The following is a 26,641-nucleotide window of genomic DNA, read 5'->3' on the forward strand; positions in this document are numbered from 1 at the left end:
TTTATTGGTTGCCAACCTATTTTTAGAAGAGTATTTGAACTATTTTGTTTGCCTAGTCCTTTTAGATTCACATTTAGATTCCCTGCGTATGACCCTTTGGTATTGGAAAATCTGAGCTTTTTTTTTTTTTTTTTTTTTTTTTAACTTAATTATGCTTTCGTTGGGGAAACTCTCTACTCTCTACTTTCCAGGAAAGACTTTTTCCTGGATTTTGGAGCAAATGTTGCTTCAAACTGTCTCCAAATTTCAACTCATCCCAATATTACACAGCAGCATCATTCCAGAGAAAACAATTTCCTCAATACAGGTATCTGAACATACATTTTTCATATAAAGCCACATATATTTTAACATTTAGCTTACATTTTGTCAGTAAAAAAGCATTTGCAAAACTGGATATTCTCTAATAAATGCTGGGCTAAAAATGAACAAAAGAAGGTTGTTTGACAAAATATTGGACAGCATCTGTTTTGGATTCTTTAATCATCAGAACAAAGCAATAAAACCACTTGGGACCAGAAGTGGAGCTTCAAAGGCATTTGAACCCATAGAACCCAGTGCAGCACATGTGCTAGTGCTCAATAAGTCTACACGTTGGTGATACATCAGACTAAATGTGTATACTGATATAGTTAAATCTAAATTTCTAAACACTTTATTTATTTATTTTTTATATATTTTTGTTATTTCAGCCATTTCTCAGTTTTTTGCAAATAAATGCTCTAAATGACAATATTTTTATATGGAATAAAACAACAATGTTCTTTTTACTCAAACATCAAAATCAAAGAGCAAAATCAGAGAAACTGATTCAGAAACTGAAGTGGTCTCTTAGTTTTTTTTTTTTTCCAGAACTTTATATACTGTATTTTTGAACATAATTAGACAACATTTAATTTAGAACCATATATCCTAATCAAGCTATATTTCATAGAAAACTTCCAGGAATGTAATCATATAAAGTACCTCTAAGCCTGACACAGTGGGGGTTTAGAGGAGTCTATAGGGACCAGATATACAGCATCAGTGGCAGTAGAGGGTTAGCTGCCATGCATACAGTCTTAAGCTGTCCACACTTGATGATAAATCATCCAGCTTCTGCTCCTGGGAGGCAGTCAAAGCCTTCTGTTTCACTGGGCGCAGTGCAGCTCTGGCCTGTCAGAGGGGTTAGTCTGAGGAGTCAATACTGGATTCAATAGGCAGAAATAGCTGCTGTAGTCACAGGCTGAGGAGTACAGAGCTTAGATTTTCAGCTGAGGACCAGAAATGAAGAAAACTGGCCATAAGATCCCCTGAAACCAAAGTGTAAAGTTTTGTTGGGTTTCATTTGGTGGGAGGGTGGCTGTCATGATGGTGTGTCCATTAACCCTTAGAACCCTACGGACGGATTTTATGTCCAAAATCGCACAATGTGTTCTCAGCCTAATTACTCAGGAATCCCTTCACATAAACATAATCCATATATGGTTAAAAAGGGCGGAACTTACTCTTTCTAAAAATACATTGAGAAAAAAACTCAAAAGTGGAGATCTCCTTTAGTGCTTCAAATATATTCTCTAGTCTCTAGTCTAACCATTTTTGAAAATATATCTTAGGTGTGAATATATTTAAAGTCAATACATTCAAAAATAAGTACCAAAAAAAAAGCAAGAATTTGTTAAAATTTTGACCAAAACATGGCCAGTTCCAGGAAAAAAAGCCATCAAACCAAGCTGAACTCCTTGAATTTTTTCACCAGGAGTGGCATAAAGTTATCCAAAAGCAGTGTGTAAGACTGGTGGAGGAGAACATGCCAAGATAAATGATAACTGTGATTAAAAACAGGGTTATTCCACAAAATATTGATTTCTGAACTCTTAAATATTTATGAATATGAACTTGTTTTCTTTGCACTATTGCAGGTCTGAAAGCTCTGCATCTTTTTTATTTCAGCCATTTATCATTTTCTGCAAGTAAATGCTCTACAATTTCAATATTTTTATTTTGAATTTGGGAGAAATGTTGTCTTTAGTTTATAGAATAAAACAACAATGTTCATTTTACTCAAACATATACCTATAAATAGTAAAATCACATAAACTGATTTAGAAACTAAAGTGCTCTCTTATTTTTTCCGGAGCTGTATATAAAATAAAGCAAACAAAACTTTCATATATTGTTCTATATAACACAGCAAATTAGTTACTTTTGGGTTAATGAGCCACTTGTTTACTTCTGTACTTGTTTATTTTGGTATTTACATGTGTGCAGAGTTGAGTTTCACTTGAGTTAAAGAACATGTAGTTTTTTTGGTAATTTTTTATAGCTAAATACCTTTAGCTAAGAGCTTGTTTTTAGGGCCCTATCATCATTTGGCAAAGCTTATGCTCCAGAGTGTGCGCGTGCTCGCCAATGAGTCCCGTGCACGCGCGCTCCGCACACTTTAAAGGATTTACTCCGCATTAACGGAGATGCTGTTCTGACGTGTCTTTCTCTCCCGCGCGCTCCGTCGCTGCTTCTGAAGCTCATCGGTGCTATGTGTGCGCGAGAGTCCCGTCCCGTTACACCCCCACCCCCCTTATATACGCCCCCCCCCTCCCCTCCACCACCACTAACAACACCGGAGCGAATCAGCGCGCGCCTCTCAGACCGGAGGCGGTTCGGGTTCCCTACAGGATGGCGGCACCTCCTCCCGCTCTTCCCGCTCCTCCTGCGCGCGGCGGGCGTTAACAGCTCCTCGCCTCAGCTCGCGCTGCTCCGCTGAGTTCTGCCTGCGCGCGCACTCAACTTTGCTTCTGTATTTTTTGTTTATTTCATTTTTTTTAAAGGGGGAAAGGGGCGGAGCTTGAGTTCTTCCCGTGCGTGCACGCGACGCGCTCTAACCGGGAGCGCACCTGCCTCCGTCGCGTGCTCCAGTGATGTCCGCGGCTGCCGCTGCACCGGTGGCGATGCGTCCGCGTGTGCGCTCGTGTCCGCGCTCGCGCGCGCTGCTGCTTCTACTGCACGGGCTGCTCGTGGCCGGACTCCCGCGCGCCGCGCTCGCCTTCACGGAGGAGCCCGTGGAGCGCGTGGCCAAACCGGACGCCTTCTGTAGCTGGATCTTACGCGCGCAGCCGCAGGGCGCGAGGAAAGAGGGGCACAGCGAGTTCAGGCTGCGCGTGGAGGGGGATCCCGAACACTACCAGCCCGCGAGCACCTACAGAGGTAGGGCACACCTGGGCTCGCGCTTCCCTCGGTCTGATAGTGACCACTTAGGTTTCTGAATCAGTTTCTCTGATTTTGCTATTTATAGGTATATGTTTGAGTAAAATGAACATTGTTGTTTTATTCTATAAACTACAGACAACATTTCTCCCAAATTCCAAATAAAAATATTGTTATTTAGAGCATTTATTTGCAGAAAATGAGAAATGGCTGGAATATCAAAAAAGATGCAGAGCTTTCAGACATCAAATAATGCAAAGAAAACAAAGTTCATATTTATAAAGTTTTCAGAAATCAATATTTGGTGGAATAACCCGGGGTTTTAATCAGTTTTCATGCATCTTGGCATGTTCTCCTCCACCAGTCTTACACACTGCTTTTGGATAACTTTATGCCTTTACTCCTGGTGCAAAAAATCAAGCAGTTCAGCTTGGTTTGCTGGCTTGTGCTCATCCATCTTTCTCTTGATTATATTCCAGAGGTTTTAATACCAATTTTGTAAAATGTAAGAAAATCATCATTTTTAAATGATCTCTTATTTTTTTTCCAGAGCTGTATTATTACCTAACAGTCAACTGGCATTCAACTAACATTAGCAAAATATATGCAAACAAATAAAAGTAAAATCAGTAATTAATCTGTTACCTCTGATGGACAGCTACTGTTTTTTTTTTTTACTTATATTTTCTGTCATGTTGTAATTTTAAAGTTTGGCAGAATGAAATGCTCCCATGATGCTTTGGGGTTTGTTTAGGATTTGTATCAAGTAAGAAAGAAATGACACTTAGTAAGAGTTTAGTTAAGCATTGTCTTTTTGTATTTCCTAACATTTTAAATGATGGATGGTCCATTATCGATGATCATCTAACATTTAACTTACATTCAAGTAACATTAAACTGAATATCTATTAAATGTGACTCAACTCACTAAATGTGAATGATTCCTAATGCTTATGTTATGCTTAACCTTAACATTTGCCTTAATTTAACCTAAAACTAACCCTAAAATTAACCTAAAACCTGCATTTTCTTTATGTCTGTAAAAAAAAAAGAAGACAAAAAAAATCCTGTTATATTTTGTACTCTTAAAATTTTGCACAGTGGAGTGCTCCCATGATGCTCTAAGGCTCAAAAATATGGTATGTTTTTTTCTGGATTACCAACTGGTATAGAGCTGGATTTTCTAAATTGTGATGATGCACAGGGGTGTCCAAACTTTTGTATAAGAAAGTTTTCAATTATTGGTCAAGTGGAAACCTGCTTAGATATCAGAACTGAATCAAATGACTCATAAATCCCCATTATTATTTTTACTGAACTCATCAGACTGCAAAACAAAAATTGTGTGCAAAAGTAATGGTACATGAAATTAGTTGTTTTCTGTTTTCCATTTCAGTAAATACACATAAATTTTAAAACAAATAACATGAAATATATATATCATAATTACTGTTTATTCACTCAATTTAACGGACTACAAAAACATGTGTGCAAATTGTGTGCAAAAGTGAAGGCGTATTAAATATAGTGTGTTATTTAGTGCAGTGTGTGCAAAAGATATGGTACATTAACTGAGAAGTTTCATTGTTTTACAGTTCAGTAAATGCATAGTAATTGTGTCTTAAATGTGCAGAAGATGTTCAAGTCTGTTTCCTGTAGACCATGGACAGCATGTGGCATTTGCATAAGGTTGTCCAAACATGCATGAGAACAGTTTAGTGGTCAAATGGTCAAATAAGTACCCTGTTAACATGTTAAATAGAACGCTGCATCACTATATTATTACTGTTTATTCACTGAATTAAAATAAAAAGTGTGCAAAATAGAGGCCAAATAAATAAGGCATAGTTTATATACAGTAAATAGAAATTGTGTCTAGCACGTGCAACTATTCATACAAATCAGACAAATTGTGTAATTCGGCAAGCTTTGTCCAAACTTTTGCACAAGACCAGTAAAATAATTAATTAAATCAAGTCTGGACCAAGACAAGATATATAAAGTACTAGAGACCCAGACTTTAGTACAAGTAGTTTAAGTGCTCTATAAAAATAGTAGAAGTTGAGTTCTTTAAGTTACACATTTAAGTATTGCAGTAGTAGTTTATAGTAAAATGTACTACTAAAGTACTGAGAGTAAAAGTACAGTACTGTGTTATTAGTGTATTTATTACAGAAAGCAGTAGAAAGTTCACAGAGTAAAAGCCAGAACAGGAGCAGTGAGATCTTCTTATAAGATCAGCTTGATCACTTGATTCACTCATTGATGAGCAGCTTCATCAAATCTGGTGACAGTGCAGAACATCGACCACGCTGACTTTAGTGATAATAATGCGGGTTTAGAATAATTCCTAACATTTTTATAATTGTACTGAGTAACAATGCAGGTATTAAAAGTATTAAACTCATCCACTCATTTACAGATTGAAAGGTTCTCTTCACTTCACATTCTTCAATATCTTTATTTACAAGCATGTTTTTTGGGGACCAATAGCATCACTTAAAGAATACTGTGTCAATTTCTTCATGAAAGGACCAATAGAAATGCTCCAAAGTGACATGACCTTAAATAAACTCTTTCTATATTGAATTCCATTGAAAGCTAAGGAGATTTTATCCCTTTCCTGTAAAGTTGCTGTTTTTCATTGGACTTTAACGATATATTGTTTTATGGTGTGCTTTTTTTTGTAAGAATAAAGTTTAAGTGTACTTATAAAGTGGAAGCAGATGTTTTTGGACACAGTACATTGCACAGTAGGCAGACGTTGTTGGAAATAGGGGTTCAGTCGATAATAGTTAACTTAGCTAAGTTTGTCACTCGTTTTTATGTTTATTTACCTACTAAGACACTTGGTATGCACAGAAATGATCTTTTTATGAATTTTGTTTTTGTATGTTCAAGACAGCAGGTGTGTAGTTTTCCAAAGTATGTAAGGTTTACAATAATTGAACCAACAAAATAAAATGTATTTAGTACAATAAATTAATTGTATGATAACAATATACAGTTATTGTTGGTGTGGTGCAGTGGATAACACCACCGCCTGCTAATGAGCTACCATGTGGGAGACTGGGGAGTGACTATACTATACAGCTTCTCCTTGTGCAAAGTGCGCTGTATTGTTGACCGATGCACAGTGACACCATCTGCAGCAAGATGATGCTGCAGCTCTTTGGAGGTGGTCTGTGGATTGTCCTTGACTGTTCTCACCATTCTTCTTCTCTGCCTTTCTGATATTTTTCTTGGCCTGCCACTTCTGGGCTTAACAAGAACTGTCCCTGTGGTCTTCCATTTCCTTACTATGTTCCTCACAGTGGAAACTGACAGGTTTTGTATTCTTCCCCTGAACAACTATGTTTTTAGATCATTTGAGAGTTGTTTTGATGAGCCCATGATGCCACTCTTCAGAGGAGATTCAAATAGGAGAACAACTTGCAATTGGCCACCTTAAATACCTTTTCTCATGGTTGGATACACCTAGCTATGAAGTTCAAAGCTCAATGAGGTTACCAAACCGATTTTGTGCTTCAGTATGTCAGTAAAAAGTAGTTAGGAGTTTTCAAATCAATAAAATGATAAGAGTGCCCATACTTTTGCACTGTTTAAATTTTGGTTTAATGCAAATTGCACATTTTCTGTTAGTACAATAAACCTCATTTCAATCCTGAAATATTACTGTGTCCATCAGTCATTAGATATATCAAACTGAAATGGCTGTTGCAAACACCCAAATATTTAGAACTAAAAATGATTAAGATTAATAGGGGTGCCCACACTTTTTTGTATGACTGTAGTCTAAGCAGGGGGGGAGGGATGACTGTAGTTTAAGCAGAGTCCTTGGGTAAGACTCCCAACACTACGTTGGTCCACCTCTGTAATAGAAATAACCTTGTAAGTCGCTCTAGGATAAGAGCTTCAGATAATTATAGTAAATGTTAAAAAGTAATTTACTGTGTAAATATATTTCAAAGGCTAAAACTAACGTAGTAATGCTTTTTAAAGTAGTCTAACATTTGATTTGATAAAAAATCAGCAGCCCATTACTGTGAATAATTACAGTACTATTATTATTATATATTGTTTCATAGGTACTGTGATTAAATGTACAGTTTGCGTATTGTAAAGTGAACTATATTAAGATTTACTAGCTGGTTGCTGCCAGAACATTTCTGTACATTTTAGTTGTTTTTTTTTTTTACAGAGTACATGCATTATGCACAGCTGGTGTAGTATAGTGTGTGACAACAATGCCATTCAGTGTGCAAATACACTTTTATTCACTGTACTTGTGCTTGAAACACAGCTCCACTTTGCTTTTTTTTTTCCTCCACGGCCTAAGTACAGTCTTTAAGTCTGTATACATTGAAGTGTGTATGTGCAGACTCTGTTGTGTAAGCATATGTTCGTTTAACCCAGCCATACACTGGCAGAGATTGTTTTTGCGCTGTATGTGCTTTTCTGTAGATTCTGTTCTGCTCGATTTGCCACAATACTTGCATCACTTCATAAGCAGTAGAAGCTCTGCTGTAGCCGGAGCTCAGTCTGAAGAGGACGGAGGAAAAGATAAAAATCTGCTGCCCTGTAAAACTGTCAGCTCCTTATTGCCTTTCACTTTTGGATGAGTGCCAGTGTATCGTATATCAGAAGAAATTCTACTGTTTAGATTTTAATACTGCTTGCATTTGGGATTAGGACATCAAGCTGGTTTTGATGAGCAAAATGTTCCCAAAGTAAAACAATAAATAAATAAATAAATAATACACAGCTGTTTAGAGTTGGCTGATAACCCAATATAGCTCATAATGCCATGATCTGTAAAATTCCTTATTGCCGATCAGAGTATACTATGAGAAATGTCGACTATAAATGCAAGATTAGAGTGTGCCATATAGTAACATCCAGCTCTGGAAAAAAAAATAAAATAAATAAGAGAGAATAATGAGAATCAATTTCTCTGATTTAGCTATTTATAGGTATTTGTTTGAGTAAAATTAACATTGTTGTTTATTTAGTTTTTCTATAAAACTACGAACAACATTTATCCCAAATTCCAAATAAAAATATTGTCATTTAGAGCATTTATTTGCAGAAAATGAGAAATGGCTGAAATAAAAAAGATGCAGAGCTTTCAGACCTCAAAAATCAACATTTGGTTGAATAATCTCCTCCACCAGTCTTACACACTGCTTTTGGATAACTGTATGCCACTCCTAGTGCAATAATTCAGGCAGTTTAGCTTGGTTTGATGATTTATGATCATCCATCTTCCTCTTGATGATTTATATTCCAGATGCTTTTTTTTTTTGGTAAAATCAAATAAACTCATACTTAAGTGGTTTCTTATTTTTTTCCAGAGCTGTGCATGATAATATCAAAGTTATTTAAAATAGTCCTTTTTGTATTTGTTTGCTGTTTCATTTATTTAAGCTTTAGGCGTATATATATATATTTTTTTTTTTTTGTAAAATTGCTCATGTGCGCAGTTTATATGTATACAGTAAATATTCTACATTTCAGTATCGTGAAACTAAATCTTCTTAGGTTAAGCTATTTTTATATTACCATATTTATTTTTTATTATTATTAGCATTCTGCTCAGAAGCCAAATTTAATGGTTTTCACTTTGAGTTAATGACAGTTTTTTTTGTCTTATGTCAGACTTACAAAATTAATTAGTGGCCACCAATAGAAAGGCATCAGAATCACCTAAAATAATCTTTTATATTGAGTTAAGGAAGTTTAATGAAGTTAATATATATTTTTTTTGATGTGTAAATATAAGTGATAGAATAGTTTTGCATACATGTGACAGGATATAAGGGTTAAAACTATCACCTCACACTTATTTCCCTTAAAAAAATGTTTGTACAGTAACTTTGAGCAATTTTAAGAAAATAAACAAACAACCATTCCTCCCTTTTAGTAAAAATAAGTTTCTACTTTCTTTCTTTAACTTTTTTGGGGGCTGCTTTTACATTAAAACTAGTGCTGCAGTGATTAGTTAATATTAGTCAGTGGTCTGTGTCACCAAAAGTGCACAACCAAAACAGATTACATGCTTACTTACTAAATATCAGTCATTTTTAAACATCTGGGAATTTAAAGGGCATTTAAAACCATATTTCTATTAAAGTGATGGCGGACATGACAGAAATAATCATTAAGTAATCGACTAATCAGAAAAGTAGTGACTAAATTAGACGAAATTACACAAAATCATTAGTTGCAAAACTGTTTTATTCAGACTTATTGTACATCGCAGCATCTACAAAAGCATCTAAAATAAAATAACTTATAACTTACAATAGTAAAGAAAATAACCGATTTTTCCAGACAAGTAGAAACAGTTAATACATGTTTATTCACTGGAAGGCCTCAGTTGATCCCTGGCAGTCATGCAGGTGATGAAAAGTGGTGTATTATTTTGCTTATCCCTGGTCTTTTTTCCTGCTTCCTTGTAGTGACATTATACGCCACCAACCCCGCTTACTTCAGAGGCTTCACTCTCATCGCTCTGAAGGAGGGGAGGAACGGGGAGAAAGAGGAGGATTACGCCGGCAATTTCCAGGTAGGAGTTCGTTCTGCAGCCCTGCACATCAAAAGTGGCGACACTGTGGGTCTTTCAGGAAACTGGAAATAAATCAAACAAAACGGCAACGAGGAGAAAGCTCCCAGTGTGAACATGAGCATGGCCTTGTTTGTGTTCTCTGCTATTTGACATCAAAAGGACCTTTTTTTTTTTACATTTAGAGGAGAAACCAAAAGTAGCAAAAGTGTAAAACACTAGTTTTAATAATAAAGACTGATGAGATGGAATCATACCTACACTACACTTGTTCAGGTAGTATTTACACTAAGTATTTACTGTACATTTAAACTAATGGTGTTTAGCAGGTATGCAGAACATACCGCCGCTGTCCAATTAAAAAACACTTTCCTCCAAAACAGCAACTTTACAGGAGAGAGAAAAAACCTTGTAAACTTTCAATGGAGGTCAATGTAAAAAGAGTTTATTTCAGGTCATTTTGAAGAGTTTCTCTTGGTCCGTTCATCAGTAAATTTTGGCACAGTGTGAGGGACAGTTTGTCTTTTCAAATTATGCAGTAAACTAAAAATCAACAAAAACAAAGAAGTGTTTTTTATAGGACAGCGATGATATAGAGCAAGGGTGTCCAAACGTTTCTGGTTGGGGGCCAGAAGGAGTAATGTGTGTGCAATCACGGGCCACAGACTTTCATAATTACTATCATTTACACAATATTTTACTTAAGTTACTATCTTTATCTATCTTTGACAGTGTTGTGTAAACTAAGTTTTTTTAAATTGATGTTTCATTTCAAAAGTGCTGGGACAAAAACTGTATGGGGAGGGGTGAAAGATGAGGGCTGCTAACAAACTTCAGACTCCGATTAGTCTCGGTCATTAAATTCTATAACTTTGAAGTTATATAGAAAGCTATGAACAGGATATGTACCCAAAGTAAGTATAAATAGAAATAGAAAAAAGTCAACAAACTTAAATAAAAAAATAAAAAAATCACTAGTTGAAACTAGATCTTAGTTTTGCCCAAGCCCATACCGCCCCCCCCCCCTAAACTGTCATTATTATAAAATAAAAATAGCATTTTAAAAAATACGCCTAATTCTGCGCAAGCCAACCCAACATTTTTTTTAGTAAGTAAAGCATTCAAACTGAGCTTTTTAAAAAACTTTTTGGGCCTGTTTGAATGAGCAAAATCTGTTCAGAATTATGTTAATAAACATTGTATTGCAACACTGATGAAGCTTAGACCTATTATTTAAAAAACACAGATCTCCAATGATCCACAGGCCTAAACATCAGTAAATTAGGCTACAAGAATTATGTCTGAATGATTTTTCTCTAATCTAATATAATTTAATATGGCTTAAGCATATAACAAAACTTTTTTATATTGAGCTTATAGCCTTAGTGCAAAAACACAAAACGAACAACTTGTTTTGTTATATTGCTATGTTGTGATTATCATGCCATAGCTTTATATAAAACAAAAATAGCAATAAAATACAGACGTCTACTTCACAGACCATTATCTTGAGCTCGGGCAGTGAATCTAAACTCTAGTTGCAAACCAGGTTATGTTATGCCAGTTTTGTTATTCATTTAATAACAGAAACCTGAGTGTATGCTTAAGGAGGAGGACAGTTCTAGTAAACGTTGTATAAAGTTTATCAGAAAAGTATTTTTTTTTTTTTTTTTTTTACATTGGTTAGATGTTAGCTTACCTGCACTGATATGTGCCAGAGAAATTACGTGATTAAAAGTTATGGTGGGACAGTTCTGGTCAACTTTGTGTAAAGTGTATCATTGTTTTACCCATTGATTCAATTACTTACTTGCAAGGTTCTGTGCCAGTTTACTTATTCATTTATCAAGGGAAAGTGGCATTACAGGATATTAGCGGGCAGTTCTTGGCTTTGAGACTTAAATCGACAGCTGGTGATTCAAATCCCTGACAATTTATTCTTCTTTTTTTTTGACTCCTCTCATCTTGCATCATTTGGAAAACTCAGCTTGAACAGTTTGGCATCCCTCTCCTCTCAGAAACCGAACCACTTCCCTCCCTCCTTCCCTCTCGCCCCATCCAGCTGGCATGAGGTGAGAGCCTGGCTCTCACTTTGAACTTCCGCCCTTCAGCGGGCTGGCTTTATCTCCACATGAAAACCAACTATGCTGCACAAAGCCATGAAGGGCGGGAGGTGGAGCGGAGACGGAGGAGAAAAGATGTACGCAGGGAGGCTGGGAGAGACAAAAAGTAAAAAAAAAAAGAGAGAGAAAAACAATGAAGGAAAGGAAAGATACAGGGATGCAGGGTAGGCTCCCGCATCACGACGTGGAACGGGCGCCAGTTATGCCGATCGCGCCTCTGTAAAACAAACGCGTCCTCTGTTGACATTTCAGAACTCATAAAGAATAGAATTCTGGGCAGCAAGGTGAGAGTTATCAAACATCCTCAACGACCCGTGCCCGAGACAGGAAATCACTCCAGCGCCGGAGAGAGAGAGAGAGAGAAGGGTCCGGGAAGAGGTGCTCCGTCAGATTTATTGTTTATGAGACGCCTTTAAAAGCCCCTTTCCTCCTCGTCTCCTCCCTGGTCTTGCGTGAGAGCTCATGCAGCGGAGGCAGCAGTCCCAGCAGCAGCAGCAGCATATGGTGTTGATGTAAGAGATCTGCCAGGTGTGGCTGAGTGTTAGCTTGGCTGCGACTCGCAGAAGCATTAGAGAGGAAGATCCCAGCACTCAGCTTTCTCAACAACTTACTGCACTTATGCTTCTCTATAGCAGCTCTATATAGAGTGTGAGAGTGGGATTGGTGAGCTATCATTTAACAGGTGCTGTGGGTTTCTCACTACTGGTGACATGGAACACGGATAATCTATGATCTATAGAGAACTTCAGATCTTTTGGTAAGAACAAATTAACAAACTAATAGAAAGTGGGCCATATTTTAGCGATCTAGAGTGCACCAGTCAATTGTGCATCGCTCAGACGGATTTAGGGCGTGTTTATATGTCTGGTATCGTGAGGGAGCAAAAATATACCTTGTGCACCTCTAATTCTCTTAATTTATCATGGGTGTGTTTTTGGCGTAACGTGAAATAAACCAATCAGTGTGTCACTTTCTATTCCCTTTAAGAGGCAGGTGCGCTCTGACTTTGGCGCATTCGTATCTTAACAGCTTGGCGCTTTTGTGTGTCTCAGTAGAGGATACTGACCTGTGCGTTCACGCTGTGAAATGTTATTTTATTCTTTATTCTGTTTATTGTTGAGTTATAGTTTAAGTGCAGTTTAAGCTCTGAAGCTTGTCCGTATGTGTTAACTAATGGGGTTGTATGCAGTGCTGGGCGCACCTATAGGAATGGACTGACTGATTGACTGTTGTCTAGGTTTATAACACACCTCACCTCCAGACCACCACGCCACTCAGTGTAGATTTATTCCTAAACTCTGACACTAATTTAATGGCACAAGACGTGAAAATAGACTGTTGAAGGGGTGTAAGATAGTAAAGAGCATTGCAATGTGCCTTGTGCAGGGTGTATGATAGAGCCCTTTGTTTCACGAAATTAAACTTACTTTATCCTACCGTTAAAAAAATTCTCATAGGAAAAACAATCCGATCTGTGATTTAAAACTTTAAAATGATCCAGTACAAGACTACAGGACTACAGATAACGGATGTAGAAACAAGGAGGCGATTGTAATTAGGGCTAATTATAAAAAAAAATCATTTTGTTGACTAAGCATTCATTTGTAACTGTAATGCATTACATGCTTTGGCAGTTAAACATCTCGCCATCGACAAAAAGTGATGGGTTAAATATTTGAGTCTGGCAGGTTGCCACTGTTGGGCCCTTGAGCAAGACCCTAAACCTCCACTGCTTCCTGGATGCTACAGCAATGGCTACCCACCACTCTGGGCATGAGTGTTCACTGTATCACCATGTGTACATCTTGAGTGTGTTCACTGCACGGATGGCTTGAAGACAGACGACAAATCCCATCTGTGCCCAGCACAAGTATAGTATATAATGTTTTGTCTTGCCTTGTTATGTCTTGTCTTGTTGTCTGGTCAAATTGCTGGGGACAGAGATGCAAGGGTGATGGTGGAGGGCTGCTCAGTCAGTTCTCTTTCAGATTGATCTCTGTCATCAAATGTGCCCAAAAAATTAAATAAAGAAAATCTTTTAACTTTCCCTAAAATCCACAGTGCATCTTATAATCTGGTGCACCTTATGTATAAATTCTACCAGTCAGGTTGTAAGGAGCAGTAAAGCCACTCCATTGAAGTCCAGCATTATAAAGGAGTTTTAGTGAAGTTCCTTCAGCACCAAGGCTGGAGCAGTATTAGCACTAACCGCCCCACTAGCTCGAACCTTGGTTGCCAGAACACTCAGGGTTCATCAGTGTAGCGATGTTGGGCAGCATTTACTAGCACTAAGTGTTGCTAAATGTGGCTAATGCTGCTGATAACTAAACATACTCGTTTGACTTTAAAAGAAAAAGGTTTTTTTTTTTTTTTTTTTTTAAGAATTAGTTTTGTTTACTTAGGCGCATCCAGCAGCGAGACGTTCTTGAATTAGAAGGTTGAATTTCACGAACCATCCCTAAACTGTAAAAAAAAAATAAAATAAAAAGTGTTCTAAATCACATTAAATTAGTAAAAAAAAAAAAAAAAAAAAAAGCTGTTACTTTGCCGCAATGTTTTTTCAGTCCAGTGGGAGAGGCCAAGCTACTGTTCAATTGGTGGACAACAGCTCTCAAATAGTGTTTTGTGCAGCAAAAGATTTTATAATAAAGAAAACAAATGATGTCCAGTGTAATGGATGCAGAGTCTGAAACGGTTAAAATTTAAGTGATAGAGAAACCTAGGAACAGAGATAGCAGGTATAGCAAAAATAATTGTTGACTAATCAACAGATTTTTTTGAGCACCAAAATAATTATTAATTGCAACCCTAGTCGTAATATTCTTACTTGAAAGTCTCTGAACTTCTCTGCTCCTCACATTATAAGCATGCTCTTCTTCTCTTTCTCCTCCATCCTGCATTACCCATGCATGATCCCAGCCCCTCTCCTGCAGCTGAAACCCAGACTCTGCATTATTGTCAGCTCATGCCAAAGCAAACAAAAGACTTGCAAAGTGAATAAAAGGTTCTTTATCTCTCTGTTTCCCACACGTATAAATCTCTTACTGGACAGCTTTAAGCACTGGGATTTGTCCCTCAGAACTGATACTGGGAACAGTGATATTGCATTTCTTCTACAGTAAGATGTAAGAAAGTGGTGTACTGTATGACTGTGCACAAAAAAAAAAAAAACCTTCGTGATTATTTGTACAGAAATCATTGTCATGGTACAAAAAAACGCAATGTCCCAGTGATTATTCATCCGTGCAGTGATTTTCCATCAGCTTTATGGTAATGGAATAAAGCTGAGAAAACTGTGAAATATTATCTCTTTCGGTGTTTTAATGCTGAGGTTTTACTTAGTGCGCATCAGTAGTTTCACAGCTATAAAGTTAAATTAATTGAAACTTTTAAAAGCATTTCATGTGGGAAGCAAATGACACTATCGTGGTCTAGCAGATGCTTGATGGTATGGCTGTGCTTGAAGGAACGTGTTCTGTGTGCATTGCCAACCCTAATTACCACAGTATATAAAGTCATAATGACAGTAATGATGATTAAAACAGTCTGCTGTTGCACAAAAAACAAATTAATATATTTTTTATTAAATATTTCCTATGATTTTGAAACAGGCTTGCATTCCAGGGTTGTACACAAAAGCATTTTAAAATGTTCTTGATATTGTTCTTATGACTACAAATAGGGACACTACTGCCCTTGTCCAACATTACTCCTGGCCTCATCCAGCAATACTACTGGCTTCGTCTAACATTACTTTTGGCCTCATCCAATATTACTCCTGGCTCTGTCTAAAATTTCTATTGGCCTCGTCCCACATTCCAAGGGCCCTTGTCCAACATTTCTACTGCCATCGTCCAACATTATTACTGGCCTCGTCCAACAATGCTTCTGGCCATGTCCAGCATTACTATAGGCATCATTCAACATTACTCCTGGCATTGTCCAACAATACTACAGGCTTCGTCTACGATTACTATTGGCCTCATCCAATGTTCCTACTGCCCTCGTTCAACATTACTCCTGGCTCTGTCTAACATTGCTGCTGGCATCGTCCAACATTACTACAGGCCTCATCCAACAATACTATCATCCTTACAACAGATTGTGTCCAGCATTCCTACTGCCCTTGTTAAACATTACTCCTGGCCCCATCCAGCAATACTATTGGCCTCGTCCAATATTCCTACTGCCCTTGTCCAACATTACTGCCGGCTTCATCCAACAACATCACCATCTTTACTACAGGCCGTGTCCAGCACTACTCCTGATCGTGTCCAGCATTACTATAGGCATCATCCAACATTACTCCTGGCCTCAACCAACATTTAATATGGGCCTCTCAAACGTTACTATCGTCATTAGTGTGTGTGACCATATCCAGCATTACGTCTAACATGACTTCTGGCCTTATCTAATAATTCCACAGTCCTTGTCAAATATTACTACTGGCCTCATCCGACATTACTATCGGTCTCTTCCGAAATGACTACTGGCCTCATCCGACATTACTACTGGTCCAACATTAGCATGCCGGCTACAATTCTCATTTGATTTTGCTAAAATATCATTAGCATGCCGACTATTTCTATGTCTTTAAGTCCTGCCAATGAACAATTTTATTCCCTCAAGTATATATACATGGCCTCATCTAACATTACTACTGACCTATTCCAACAAAGCCACTATCCTTACTACATGCCGTGTCCAGCATTACTGTTGACCGTGCCCAGCATTACTATAGGCATCATCCAACATTACTTCTGGCCTCATTCAACAACACTACAGTCCTCATTCAACATTACTACCATATCTGTGTGGAAAAGCCACTGAAAAGGTTGCCCTATGTGCTCAGAACTGTTCAGCCCTGCAATGAAAAAGTAGACTTCCTGACCACTGATGCTACTGTATAACGGAGTGAAGTAGGTCTCAGTCGTGCCTGTTTCAGCTGTAATTACTGGCAAACAAGTTCCCTATGGAGAGCTTCTCCCCCAGGGGTGCAGGCTACTAGGGAAAGGGAAAGGTCACGCTTGGTAGGGGAGCAGCCTTAAGTCACGCAGCAGAGCATTTCTTCTCTTTTTCTGCAGTTCTGACATCGGTCAGTTTACCCCCGGAGTGCTTACCTGTGTGTGACTCTTCTTAATGACTGCGAGCGCTGGGATGCTGACTTATCAAGTTTGTTGGTGCCCTTGGACAAAGACGCCCCTCACCCGGCGCTGCTTGGGCCGGAGGGTGAATTGGTGTTAAAGATCTCCGGTGTTGCTGAAATCCGAGGCACCTTCAAGGCTGAGGCTTTTTAACGGCGGCTTTTCTTTGCTTTGCTTTGCTTTTCTTCGCTTCGATTTGAGGGCTTGGCAGCTTTGGGCTAGTTTCGCTTTGAACAATGCTCTGCATTAACACTTCTACCACACTCCTCCAGAGCACAGCATTAAGTAACTAATTGATAAGCATTCATTTAGAGAGCAGTACGTCTCGCTGTTACAAACACGGCCCTCGCCGTGAACCAAAAAATCCACCCCGCAGGACAGCGGCCTCCTTCCCCGCCTTTTATGTATTTCCTTTTTGTCGCTCTTTTCTCATTATCCCCAGGAGCGGGCTGCACTGAGACTTGTTGTTTTGGACTTTTATTTGCTCTTGAAATTGATTTCATGCCGTTGTTATTTAGCGCCAGTCTGGAGTTTCTCTTTCGGCGCACCGCGGAGTGACACACTCGGCAAGAATGTCAGGGGTGAAAAGGGAAGAGGGAAATCACTCAGTCAAAGTGTGTGTCAGCACTACGCCGTCTGGCTGCGCTTGCATCCAGAAATAATGAAGGCCTGCAGAGCGTATTATTTCCAAAAACCTGACTCCCACCGGAGCGTAAGCAGCCGGGAGAAAAAAAAAAACAGATTCTGAATGAAATAAATTGCTTCTTAGATGCTTTATTATATGCAACACTTTGGGACACAAAATGGAAAAGGATGTGTGTCTTTGCTGCTTGTCTTGTTTGGGTTCACGGCTGGGTCTTCTCAAACGTATCCAAGTTACCCTGTACTTCAAAAGACCTGATATCTTAGGAAAATGATAGACGCACAGAAAAAAAAAAGAAAAACTGCTTTCAGCTGCTGTTGGTTTAACAAAGAAAATATGCATCTAAACATGAATGCATAGTGTTTTATTATTGAAAAAATATATATATTATTTCTTGTAGACACAATCTAACTTAACCTATCTAACTTTTGCCCATAATGAATTTCAATACTAACTAATGTTTGGGCAGTGCAACCATGATGCGTAAATCTCAAATCTTCCCCATTGGTTCCTGGCACCCCTTGGTGTTTCTCCCCTTATCCACAGTTACTGCGTAGTGGCCCCAAGATCCCTTTCCATATCAAGTTACTTGTACATCACGAGTAAGCAGTGCTTATATAGCCATAGTGTTGTAGGCTATAAGAGCAAGTTGCCGCTTGCTCTGCTGTTAAGAATTGCTCTTGGCCAAATGCCACAAAAAATAAAACTCAAACACTAATAAAGGAGTATGCCATCAACATTTATACGGATGGTAATTGTTAAAATGTATGGTATGAGAACACTCATTCACCTAATCATTCGGTTTCAGTTTAGTTTGATAGGCAAATTGATTAATGTATGCTATATGCCAGGAAGCCTAATTTATAGAAGGTACTTCAAAGTAATTGAATCGGTTTCGGAGAACCTTATGACTGAGCTGGATTGGCTACATTTAGTTGATTAAATGTGTGTGTAACCATTGTCCATGACTTAATCAAGTTGTTTATCTGATATGGTTGAACAAATTGGCTTTAAACAGTAATCATGTCAAGCCAACCTCTTTAAACCCTCACTGATTGTAGAAACTTCACACTAGATCTCAAGCAGCTTGAACTGTGCCTCTCCACTCTTCCTCCAGACTCTGCTCCCTTGATTTTAGAAATTAAATGTAAAATTTACTGATGGTCAGTGATGGTTTGGAGAGACATGTCATCTGCTGGTGTTGATCCACTGTGTTTTATTATCAAGTCCAAAGTCAGTGCAGTGATTTCTTGGAAAATCTTAAAGCACTTCATGCTTCCCTCTGCTGAGAACTTTAATGGAGATGCAGATTTCATTTTCCAGCAGGACTTGGCACACTGCCCACACTGGGTTTTTATTGGCTGTAAGCCATACTAAATAATCAACAATAAAATAAATAAACGCGTAAAATAGATCACTCTGTGTGTAATACATCTATATAATAAATACGTTTTACATTTTCTTATTTTTTTTTTTAAGATGCACTACTATATAGAAACAAGTTTTATGTATACTATATGGCTAGCCATCCCAATGAATGACCAAATGAAACAAGAGCATGTTTTTTTTTTCCAGCATTGAGATCTCATTGGTTTATCTCAGCTAGAAATGAAAAACCTTCAGTCTGCTGGGAACCTCTGAAAGCCTGAAAGCCGGGAACACCAAATACCAACACAAAGCCCAGCCTAGTCCCTTGTTCCCACTCCTTCTCAATCCCCATTTGTTCCCTCCCACTTTCTCTCTGCAGTCAGGTCCTTTTACAGGGCTCACTAGCTCTGGAGACCAGAGACCTTTTCATTGCTCCCTCTTTACTTCTGTCAGGAGTGGCACTCCTATCAATCCAGCCACCCCCTGGATCAGCCTCCCCAGACCGCCCGGCCGGCTCACACTCAGAGCCCGGGGTGACGCTCTCGCTTTTCGTTCCACCCTTAAGGTTGATGTGGACCAACACATAAGCACGCCCCCACCCTCCATTTTTTGGTCTTTTTTTTCACGCTTTGCCTCTAGATTTCTGGAAAACAGAAGCCTCTTGCGACTGGGGTTATTTGAAGAACAGCTTATTTGAAATCTGGAAGCGTGCGCCGCCTCAGCCATTTCTGCCTGGATTCCGACTGCTCTAAAAGCACTTTTGTTTGGCCCTCTTGGGAGGTCAGTTGGAACTGTGCCTGAGTGGTAACTGACTACTTTTCTCTTCGCTGAGAATGTTATGTGTAAAAAAAAGTACAATTTCAGGGGATGCACAAAACCGAGGTTGATTCTGATATGCTTGGTACAAATTGCACACAGCAAATTCTGCCTTCAGATCAACTGATTCTGGGTGTGTGTAGACTAGTGCAGAATTACAGTCGCTTTCTTCTTGTATTTCATCTTGTAACTCAACTTTTCAGGAGTTTAAACTCTTATACCATCTAGAATACATTACAACTTAAAATTTTACAACATTTTAACATGAAAATTAAGTAGCTTCAGAGCTCAACGCAGTGATTTAATCCCAGCATGAGCTAATGTGTGATAACTATACATTTCATTATTGTAAACAGGGATAAAGTAAGCCAAGATACAGGTACAAAAAAGCTTGTTTTTGAGATTATTATACATTTATTTAAATGTAATGAAATGTAGGTTTAATGTTTATTAAAGATGTTTAAAAGTGTAATGATTGGTAACAACTGTCCACAGTAAATTCTGCCTTCAGATCAAGTGATTTTGGGTGTATGCGTGTGACCATTGATTAAATACTAGGGCAGAATTACAGTAACTATTTTCTTGTAGTTTATCAATTAACTTATCAGCTTGTCAGTTAAAACTCTTATACCATCTAGAGTAAATTACAACATTCTATTATGAACATGAAGTAGCTTCTGAGCTCAGCAGTGATTTAATCCCAGCTATAGCTAATGTGTGATAAATATACTTTTCATTGTTCTAAACAGGGATAATGCAAGCCAAGATATTGATACAAAAAAAGCTTAATTTTAAGATTATAAAACAGTAGTTTTCATTTTGTTTTGCTTAGAGCTTTGTCTGTCTATGTGCAAATTATTTCCATGGCCTCTGCACTACAGGTCTAAAGCAAATTACACCATCAAATGAACCTTTTGTACATTTATATATGCAATAGAATGTATGTTTTATGTTCATTAAAGATGTGTAAAAGTATAATTTGGGATCATTGGTAGGCTATGCCTAGAAATGAAAGGAAGTACAATATTAGGGGATGCACCAAATTGATGTTGATTTTGATATGGTTGATATGGTGTTTATCATATTTTATGTTCTCCTAACAGTAGAATAAGTCACAAACCTATATAAAAACAGTCATGCAAAAAAAATGAAATACAATAAAATAATAAAATACTGTGAACCCATCAGAATTTAAACAATAAATAAAAATCATGAAAAACTGAAACTTCATTACACACATAAGTAAAGAAAACTATGATAATTTACAATGTTGTTGTGTTTAAAATGGTATAAATGCTTTTTTGTGCTATACTAATATCATTAAATCAAGTTTAAATTTGCATTTAAATTTAAATGGCCTTAAAATGACAACAATATCATTTATTGCAATAATTTCTGAGATACTTTCTATAGAAAGTTTTTTTTTTTTTCATAGCTGGGTGTGGTTCGTAACCTCACTCCCTCGTGATCTCAGTTCCTTCCAGCTGGAAATCTCGACCGTGTCCTTGGGTTGCTAGCAACTTGCTTGAGAAATGATCCCAGACTAAAGAAACCTTTATTTTAAAGTGTGTGACATGTGCAATCACTTTCTCAGTGTTTGGCCAGCCGTGCAGCCACCGGGCCACACAGGCGCTGCGGCTTTGTTTGACATTGTGTGTTATTGTTTCAGCTGGACCAACAACAGGCTCACCCTCACTCTCTCAGTCAAACGCTGGAGGTCAAAGGTCGATCCGACACTTTTTCACAGCTGGGCTTTTTTACTGCATTCTCGCCAGGCGTCATAGAGATGAATACACACTCACACACAGTCTGTCCACAACTCCACAGGACTTTAAATAGTGCTAAAGACCCGGACTAAACTCATTCTGAATGTGGGGTGACAGTGAGAATTCCTTACCCTGAGTGATTGTGCTTTAATTTAATTTTTACAACAATTATTCATTATTTTCCATCAGACATGAGATTTACTTTCTCATCGGCGCTCTAATGGTTTTACAGCTTCTTCCCTCAAACTTAAAGCAAAAAAAAACCTCACTGTGGCATAAAATTTAAACCCACGCTCTATAATTTTTAAAGACGTTATGTTTACACCCACTTTATGATTAGAAGAACCATAAAGATTTGATGAGCACAACTAATATTAAGGAGCTCCAGAGCTCAGTGCAGTGATTTAATCCCAGTTTGAGCTAATGTGTGATAATGATGATGTTTTATTGTTGTAAACAAGGGTAATGTGAGCAGAGATATTGATTTAAAAAAAAAAAAGCTTTTAAAAGATTATTAAAACATTAGTTTTTTATTTTGTTTAGCTTAGAACTTTGACTTTCTATGTGCAAACTATTCCCATCGCCACTCCACTTCAGGAATAAACCAAATCACACCATAAAATTAATATTTTGTACATTTATACAGTACCAATCCAAAATCTGGACACACCATCTCTTTCAATATTTCTTTTTTCTTTTTTTTTTTTAGTTCTCTAGACTTATGAAGGAACACATACAGAATCATGTTAAACCTAAATGTAAAAGCATGTAGGTGGTTCTTACCTGGGAAGCTGTTAAGTTGCAGTTTCTGAGGCTGCTAACTCTGATGAACATATTCTGTGCAACAGAGGAAACTCTTGGTCTTCCTTTCCTGGGACAGTCCTGATGAGAGCCAGTTTTTTTAATTGACTGATGTTCATTTCTTAAAGTCTTTTTCTTTTCTTTACATAGTTGAGTATTTCTTGTCATAATATGGATTAGAACATTATTCAAATAGAGCTATTAACTGTACACTTTTAACTCTACCTCTCCACACCTTTACAACTGATGCTCTCAAACACATTAAGAGACAAGAAATTCAAAGAATTAACTCTTAATGGGTTAATTTTAAGTGAAAAGCCATTTCTGTCAACTACTTTAATAAGCTGACTGAGAAAATCCAGCCAGGATGTGTAAAGATGCTGTCATCTAAGCAAGAGGTGCTACTTTGAAGAATCTGAAATATAAAACATATTCTGGCTTGTTTAAGACTTTTTATTTACCAAATAATTCCATACAACCCATTAAAGTACTATACTACAAATTATACCACAGTTACTTCTGACCCTGCAATGTAATTGTCCAAGAGGCGTTTTATGAGTGACATTATCAGCCGATAATGCACTGTAACCGAAGCTCTCAATGTATTACTCCACCACAAACAGATATCCTAGCAGCGATGCAGCGCTTACAAACCAAATACAAACCAAATGCAATGTTATTATACAAATCGACCTATTTCTGATAATAGGCTCCTATTGGGTTCCACCCTTGGTTCCTATGCCAATGTTCAAGGGGTTATTTATATATTTGCCTTTAATGGTTCAGTGCTTTAATACTGCTTTTATAAAGCACCCAAAAGGGCTCTATTATTGTTATTGAGTTAAAAAGCCCTTTTTTGTTTCTATAAAACCTGTTTTTTTTTACAATAAGTGTTGGATTTAAATCAGCCTTACGCTTAAAACTATTGCCCTCAGGGTGCTGTATATGGAGTTCATTCCCCTGCCTGTATATAAAACCTGTCTAATCCAGCTAACACTGGGTTTTATTGCTGCAAGGGGTTACTGGGTAGACGGGAATTGACCCTGACCTCCATGTGTATATAACAGACCTACACTCCCACAAAGCACTTCACCTGTCTGCACCTCGTTCGAAAGCACTTTCAGCTCTGTTTGACCCCCAAGGACAGCACTTAAAGACCATCCCTGTGGATCTGGGATGGTATATAGTTGTATGTGCTCGGCTTGTGTGGGAAATGCCTTGTATTTTTTCCTCTTAATACTGGCATTGGAGGCAATTTTAATGCACTTAGTGTCAAAAAAAGTTGCAAAAATAGCACGCAGAAGTGTCAGTTTGCCAGGTTTACCTTTTTCACACGCTTTGAAAGGCTGGACTACTGGTGCCTCTACGGCAAAATCTGGACTTTTCCCTTTTAATATGTTTTAATCGTGACTTTATTCTGGTAATAATTCAGACCAGCCACGTCGCAGCACTGTTTGCTGTACATAAATGTTATTTATGTACTTAGCCAATTTTATTTTTAAAGTTTCCATCTTATTTAATTAAAAAGTAACATCTTTGTGTAAATATATCATGTTATATAACATTGACAACTGCGGCTTATAGTCAGGTGCAGCCGGTATATGTACAAACTATTTGTTTCTTTTTAATATCAGTGGGTGTGGTTTACATTCATGTTTCAGTGCCTGTTGGTTGATTTTGTCTGGGTGCAATTCATTTTTTGACAATTGACCAGTAAGTAAAATCATAATCAAACCAATTAGAATAGCTTATTGAAGATTTTCTGTTAATTATAATAAGAGAACAGAGTAAACAAACTGTAAAAATCACAATTTCACAGTCATTCTTAAAGGTTGATTATATTCACTATTTGGTGTGAAAGAGATTCATTTTAATTAAATCTCATCAAACAGATCTAATCGAATGACAAACACCCCCCCACCCCACCTCTAAATTACCATGAAATAAGCAGATGTTGTTATTAAGGCTGATTGATGTGTAATTATGTATCAGCATAATTAATGGATTATTGCTGGGGTGTGTGTGGTGGAAAATGTGAAGTTGTTTGGGACAGTTCATTAAAGTGAACATGCTGTTAACACGCCTGACCAGAGGAGGCTTAGATGGGAAGATGCTGGCAGTATAAGAGAGAGTGTGTGAACTGTGAAATAAGTATTTAGATATTTAGATATATCTGTGTGTTTGTGTGTGTGTTTGTTGTGCAGATCATTGATGAAGAGGACACACAGTTCATGACTAACTGCCCGCCTGCCGTCACAGAGAGCACCCCTCGTAGAAGGACCAGGATACAGGTGTTCTGGACAGCGCCCCCATCAGGCAGTGGCTGCATACTACTGAAGTAAGTGGCAAACCTCTCAAATCTCTTGCTTCTGGAAATCAAAATTACTGTATTTTTCGCACTATGAGGTGCACCAGATCATGCGGCACACTATCAATGAACGTCTATTTTCTGGTCTATTTTCATTCATAAGGTGCACTGGATATATTATAAGGCGCGTTTGAAGAGACACCATTAGGAACTTCTAATTCAGCAGGTCTCATGGCTAAGCCAAGTAAACAAAACTGTAATAAAAAAAATAATAATTAAAGTCAAACAAATGCTGGATTTTAGGACCAATCCCATTCCACCCCTTGGCCCTACCCCTCTGTTTTGCCCATGCACCCTGAGGGGTGGGGGAAAGGATAGGGCTTGTTAGCCCTTCATACAGAGATTTTTCAGATGCACACTTTAAACAGAGAGGTTTGAGAATCACTGGTAAGAAACCCACAAATGTAAATATTTTCCTTATCAAAAAGTGATGAATAGCACAATATTACCATAGTTTAATGTGTAGTTTCAATGTCTTTGAATGTTTGAACATACATAATAAAAGATCTCTATAAGTCTTTAAAGTGCAATAAAATGAACTGCTGCAGTGCTTTAGGTCTAAACTTCAGCTGATTATATTCTAAGCAGGGATCAAACCTGTAATTGATGTTGCGGCATGTGCTTTTGTAGCGACAATAAACCGTGGGCTATGTAGTGATGCTACAGAGCCGTCCTTCACAGGGAGGGATGGATCTGATAAAGAGTGCGGAACAGAGAGAGAAATGGAGGGGATGTGGCCTACATGACATTCCGATCGCTGCATTATTAAAGTGTGGAGTGAGCCCGTCACTCTGGGCCGACGCGGCGCACTGCCATAAAAGCCGTCTGCATTTCTTATTAATGTACGTTATTATGTGGCTGTCGGGATGACTGATGAGCTTCATGTCTCTGTGGTGCCCACCAACTCCCCTCAACTCCACCTAAACAGAGAACCGGGGTACAGAGTGGTACCAGGGGGACAGAGAAAGAGAGGTGAAGGAAAAGATTGAGAGAGGAGTGAAAAGGAAAAGGAGTAAGAAAGACAGAAACCGTTGGGATAAACATGTGTGAAGCCTAAATGTATTGTTTACCTCCTTTTCAAAGAAAAATCAATTACAACATGCAGTTTAAAAATATTGATTGGACACTGAACATGTTTAATATTCTAGTAGCAGTGCTATTCTCGCCCAAGGCATACCTCTGCAGTGCTATTCTAGTCCAATACATACCTCAGAAGTGCTATTTTAGTTCAATACATACTTACAATATATACAGAAGCGCCCAAGGCATACCTCTGCAGTGCTATTCTAGTCCAAGACATACATCAGCAGTGCTATTTTATTCAAATGCATTCAATACATCAGCAGTGATATTCTAGTTAAATAGCGACAGTACCTCAGCAGTGCTATTCTCAGCGCTGCTATTCTAGTCAAATACCTAAAGTACCTCAGCAGTGCTAGCCTAGTCAAATACCTAAAGTACCTCATCAGTGCTATTCTTGTCAAAAACATACAGTACCTCTGCATTGCTAGTCTAGTCCATGACATACCTCAGAAGTTCCATTCTAATCCGTTCCAGCTTCATGTCTCTCTGGTACCCACCAACTCCCCTCAACTCCACCTAAACAGAGAACCGGGGTACAGAGTGATATCAGGGGACTGAGAGAAAGAGAGGTGAAGGAAAAAATTGAGAGAGGAGTGAGAAGGAAAAGGTCGTAGAAAGACAGAAACCGTTGGAATAAACATTTGTGAAGCCAACATGTAGTTTACATTACTGCAATTTGATTTAACACTGCACAACATTATTAATATTCCAAAAAGCAGTGCTATTCTAGTCCAAGACATATCCAGAAGGGCTATTATAGTCAAATACATACCTCAGAAGT

The 26,641-nt window shown here is 38.0% G+C and overlaps 1 protein-coding gene across 1 annotated transcript in view; it reads left to right on the forward strand.

Moving 5' to 3' along the window:
- The first annotated feature begins 2,653 nt into the window (after positions 1–2,653).
- spon1a (spondin 1a) overlaps positions 2,654–26,641 on the forward strand; it is a 217,555-nt gene continuing 193,567 nt past the window's right edge. Inside the window, exons 1-3 of the mRNA XM_049483540.1 lie at positions 2,654–3,183; positions 9,645–9,751; positions 24,614–24,747. Of these exons, the coding sequence (XP_049339497.1) occupies positions 2,898–3,183; positions 9,645–9,751; positions 24,614–24,747 (527 nt within the window). The 5' untranslated portion in view covers positions 2,654–2,897. The remainder of the gene's footprint in view (positions 3,184–9,644; positions 9,752–24,613; positions 24,748–26,641) is intronic.

Source organism: Astyanax mexicanus, chromosome 9, assembly GCF_023375975.1.
Source record: "Astyanax mexicanus isolate ESR-SI-001 chromosome 9, AstMex3_surface, whole genome shotgun sequence".
Lineage (NCBI taxonomy): Eukaryota > Metazoa > Chordata > Actinopteri > Characiformes > Acestrorhamphidae > Astyanax > Astyanax mexicanus.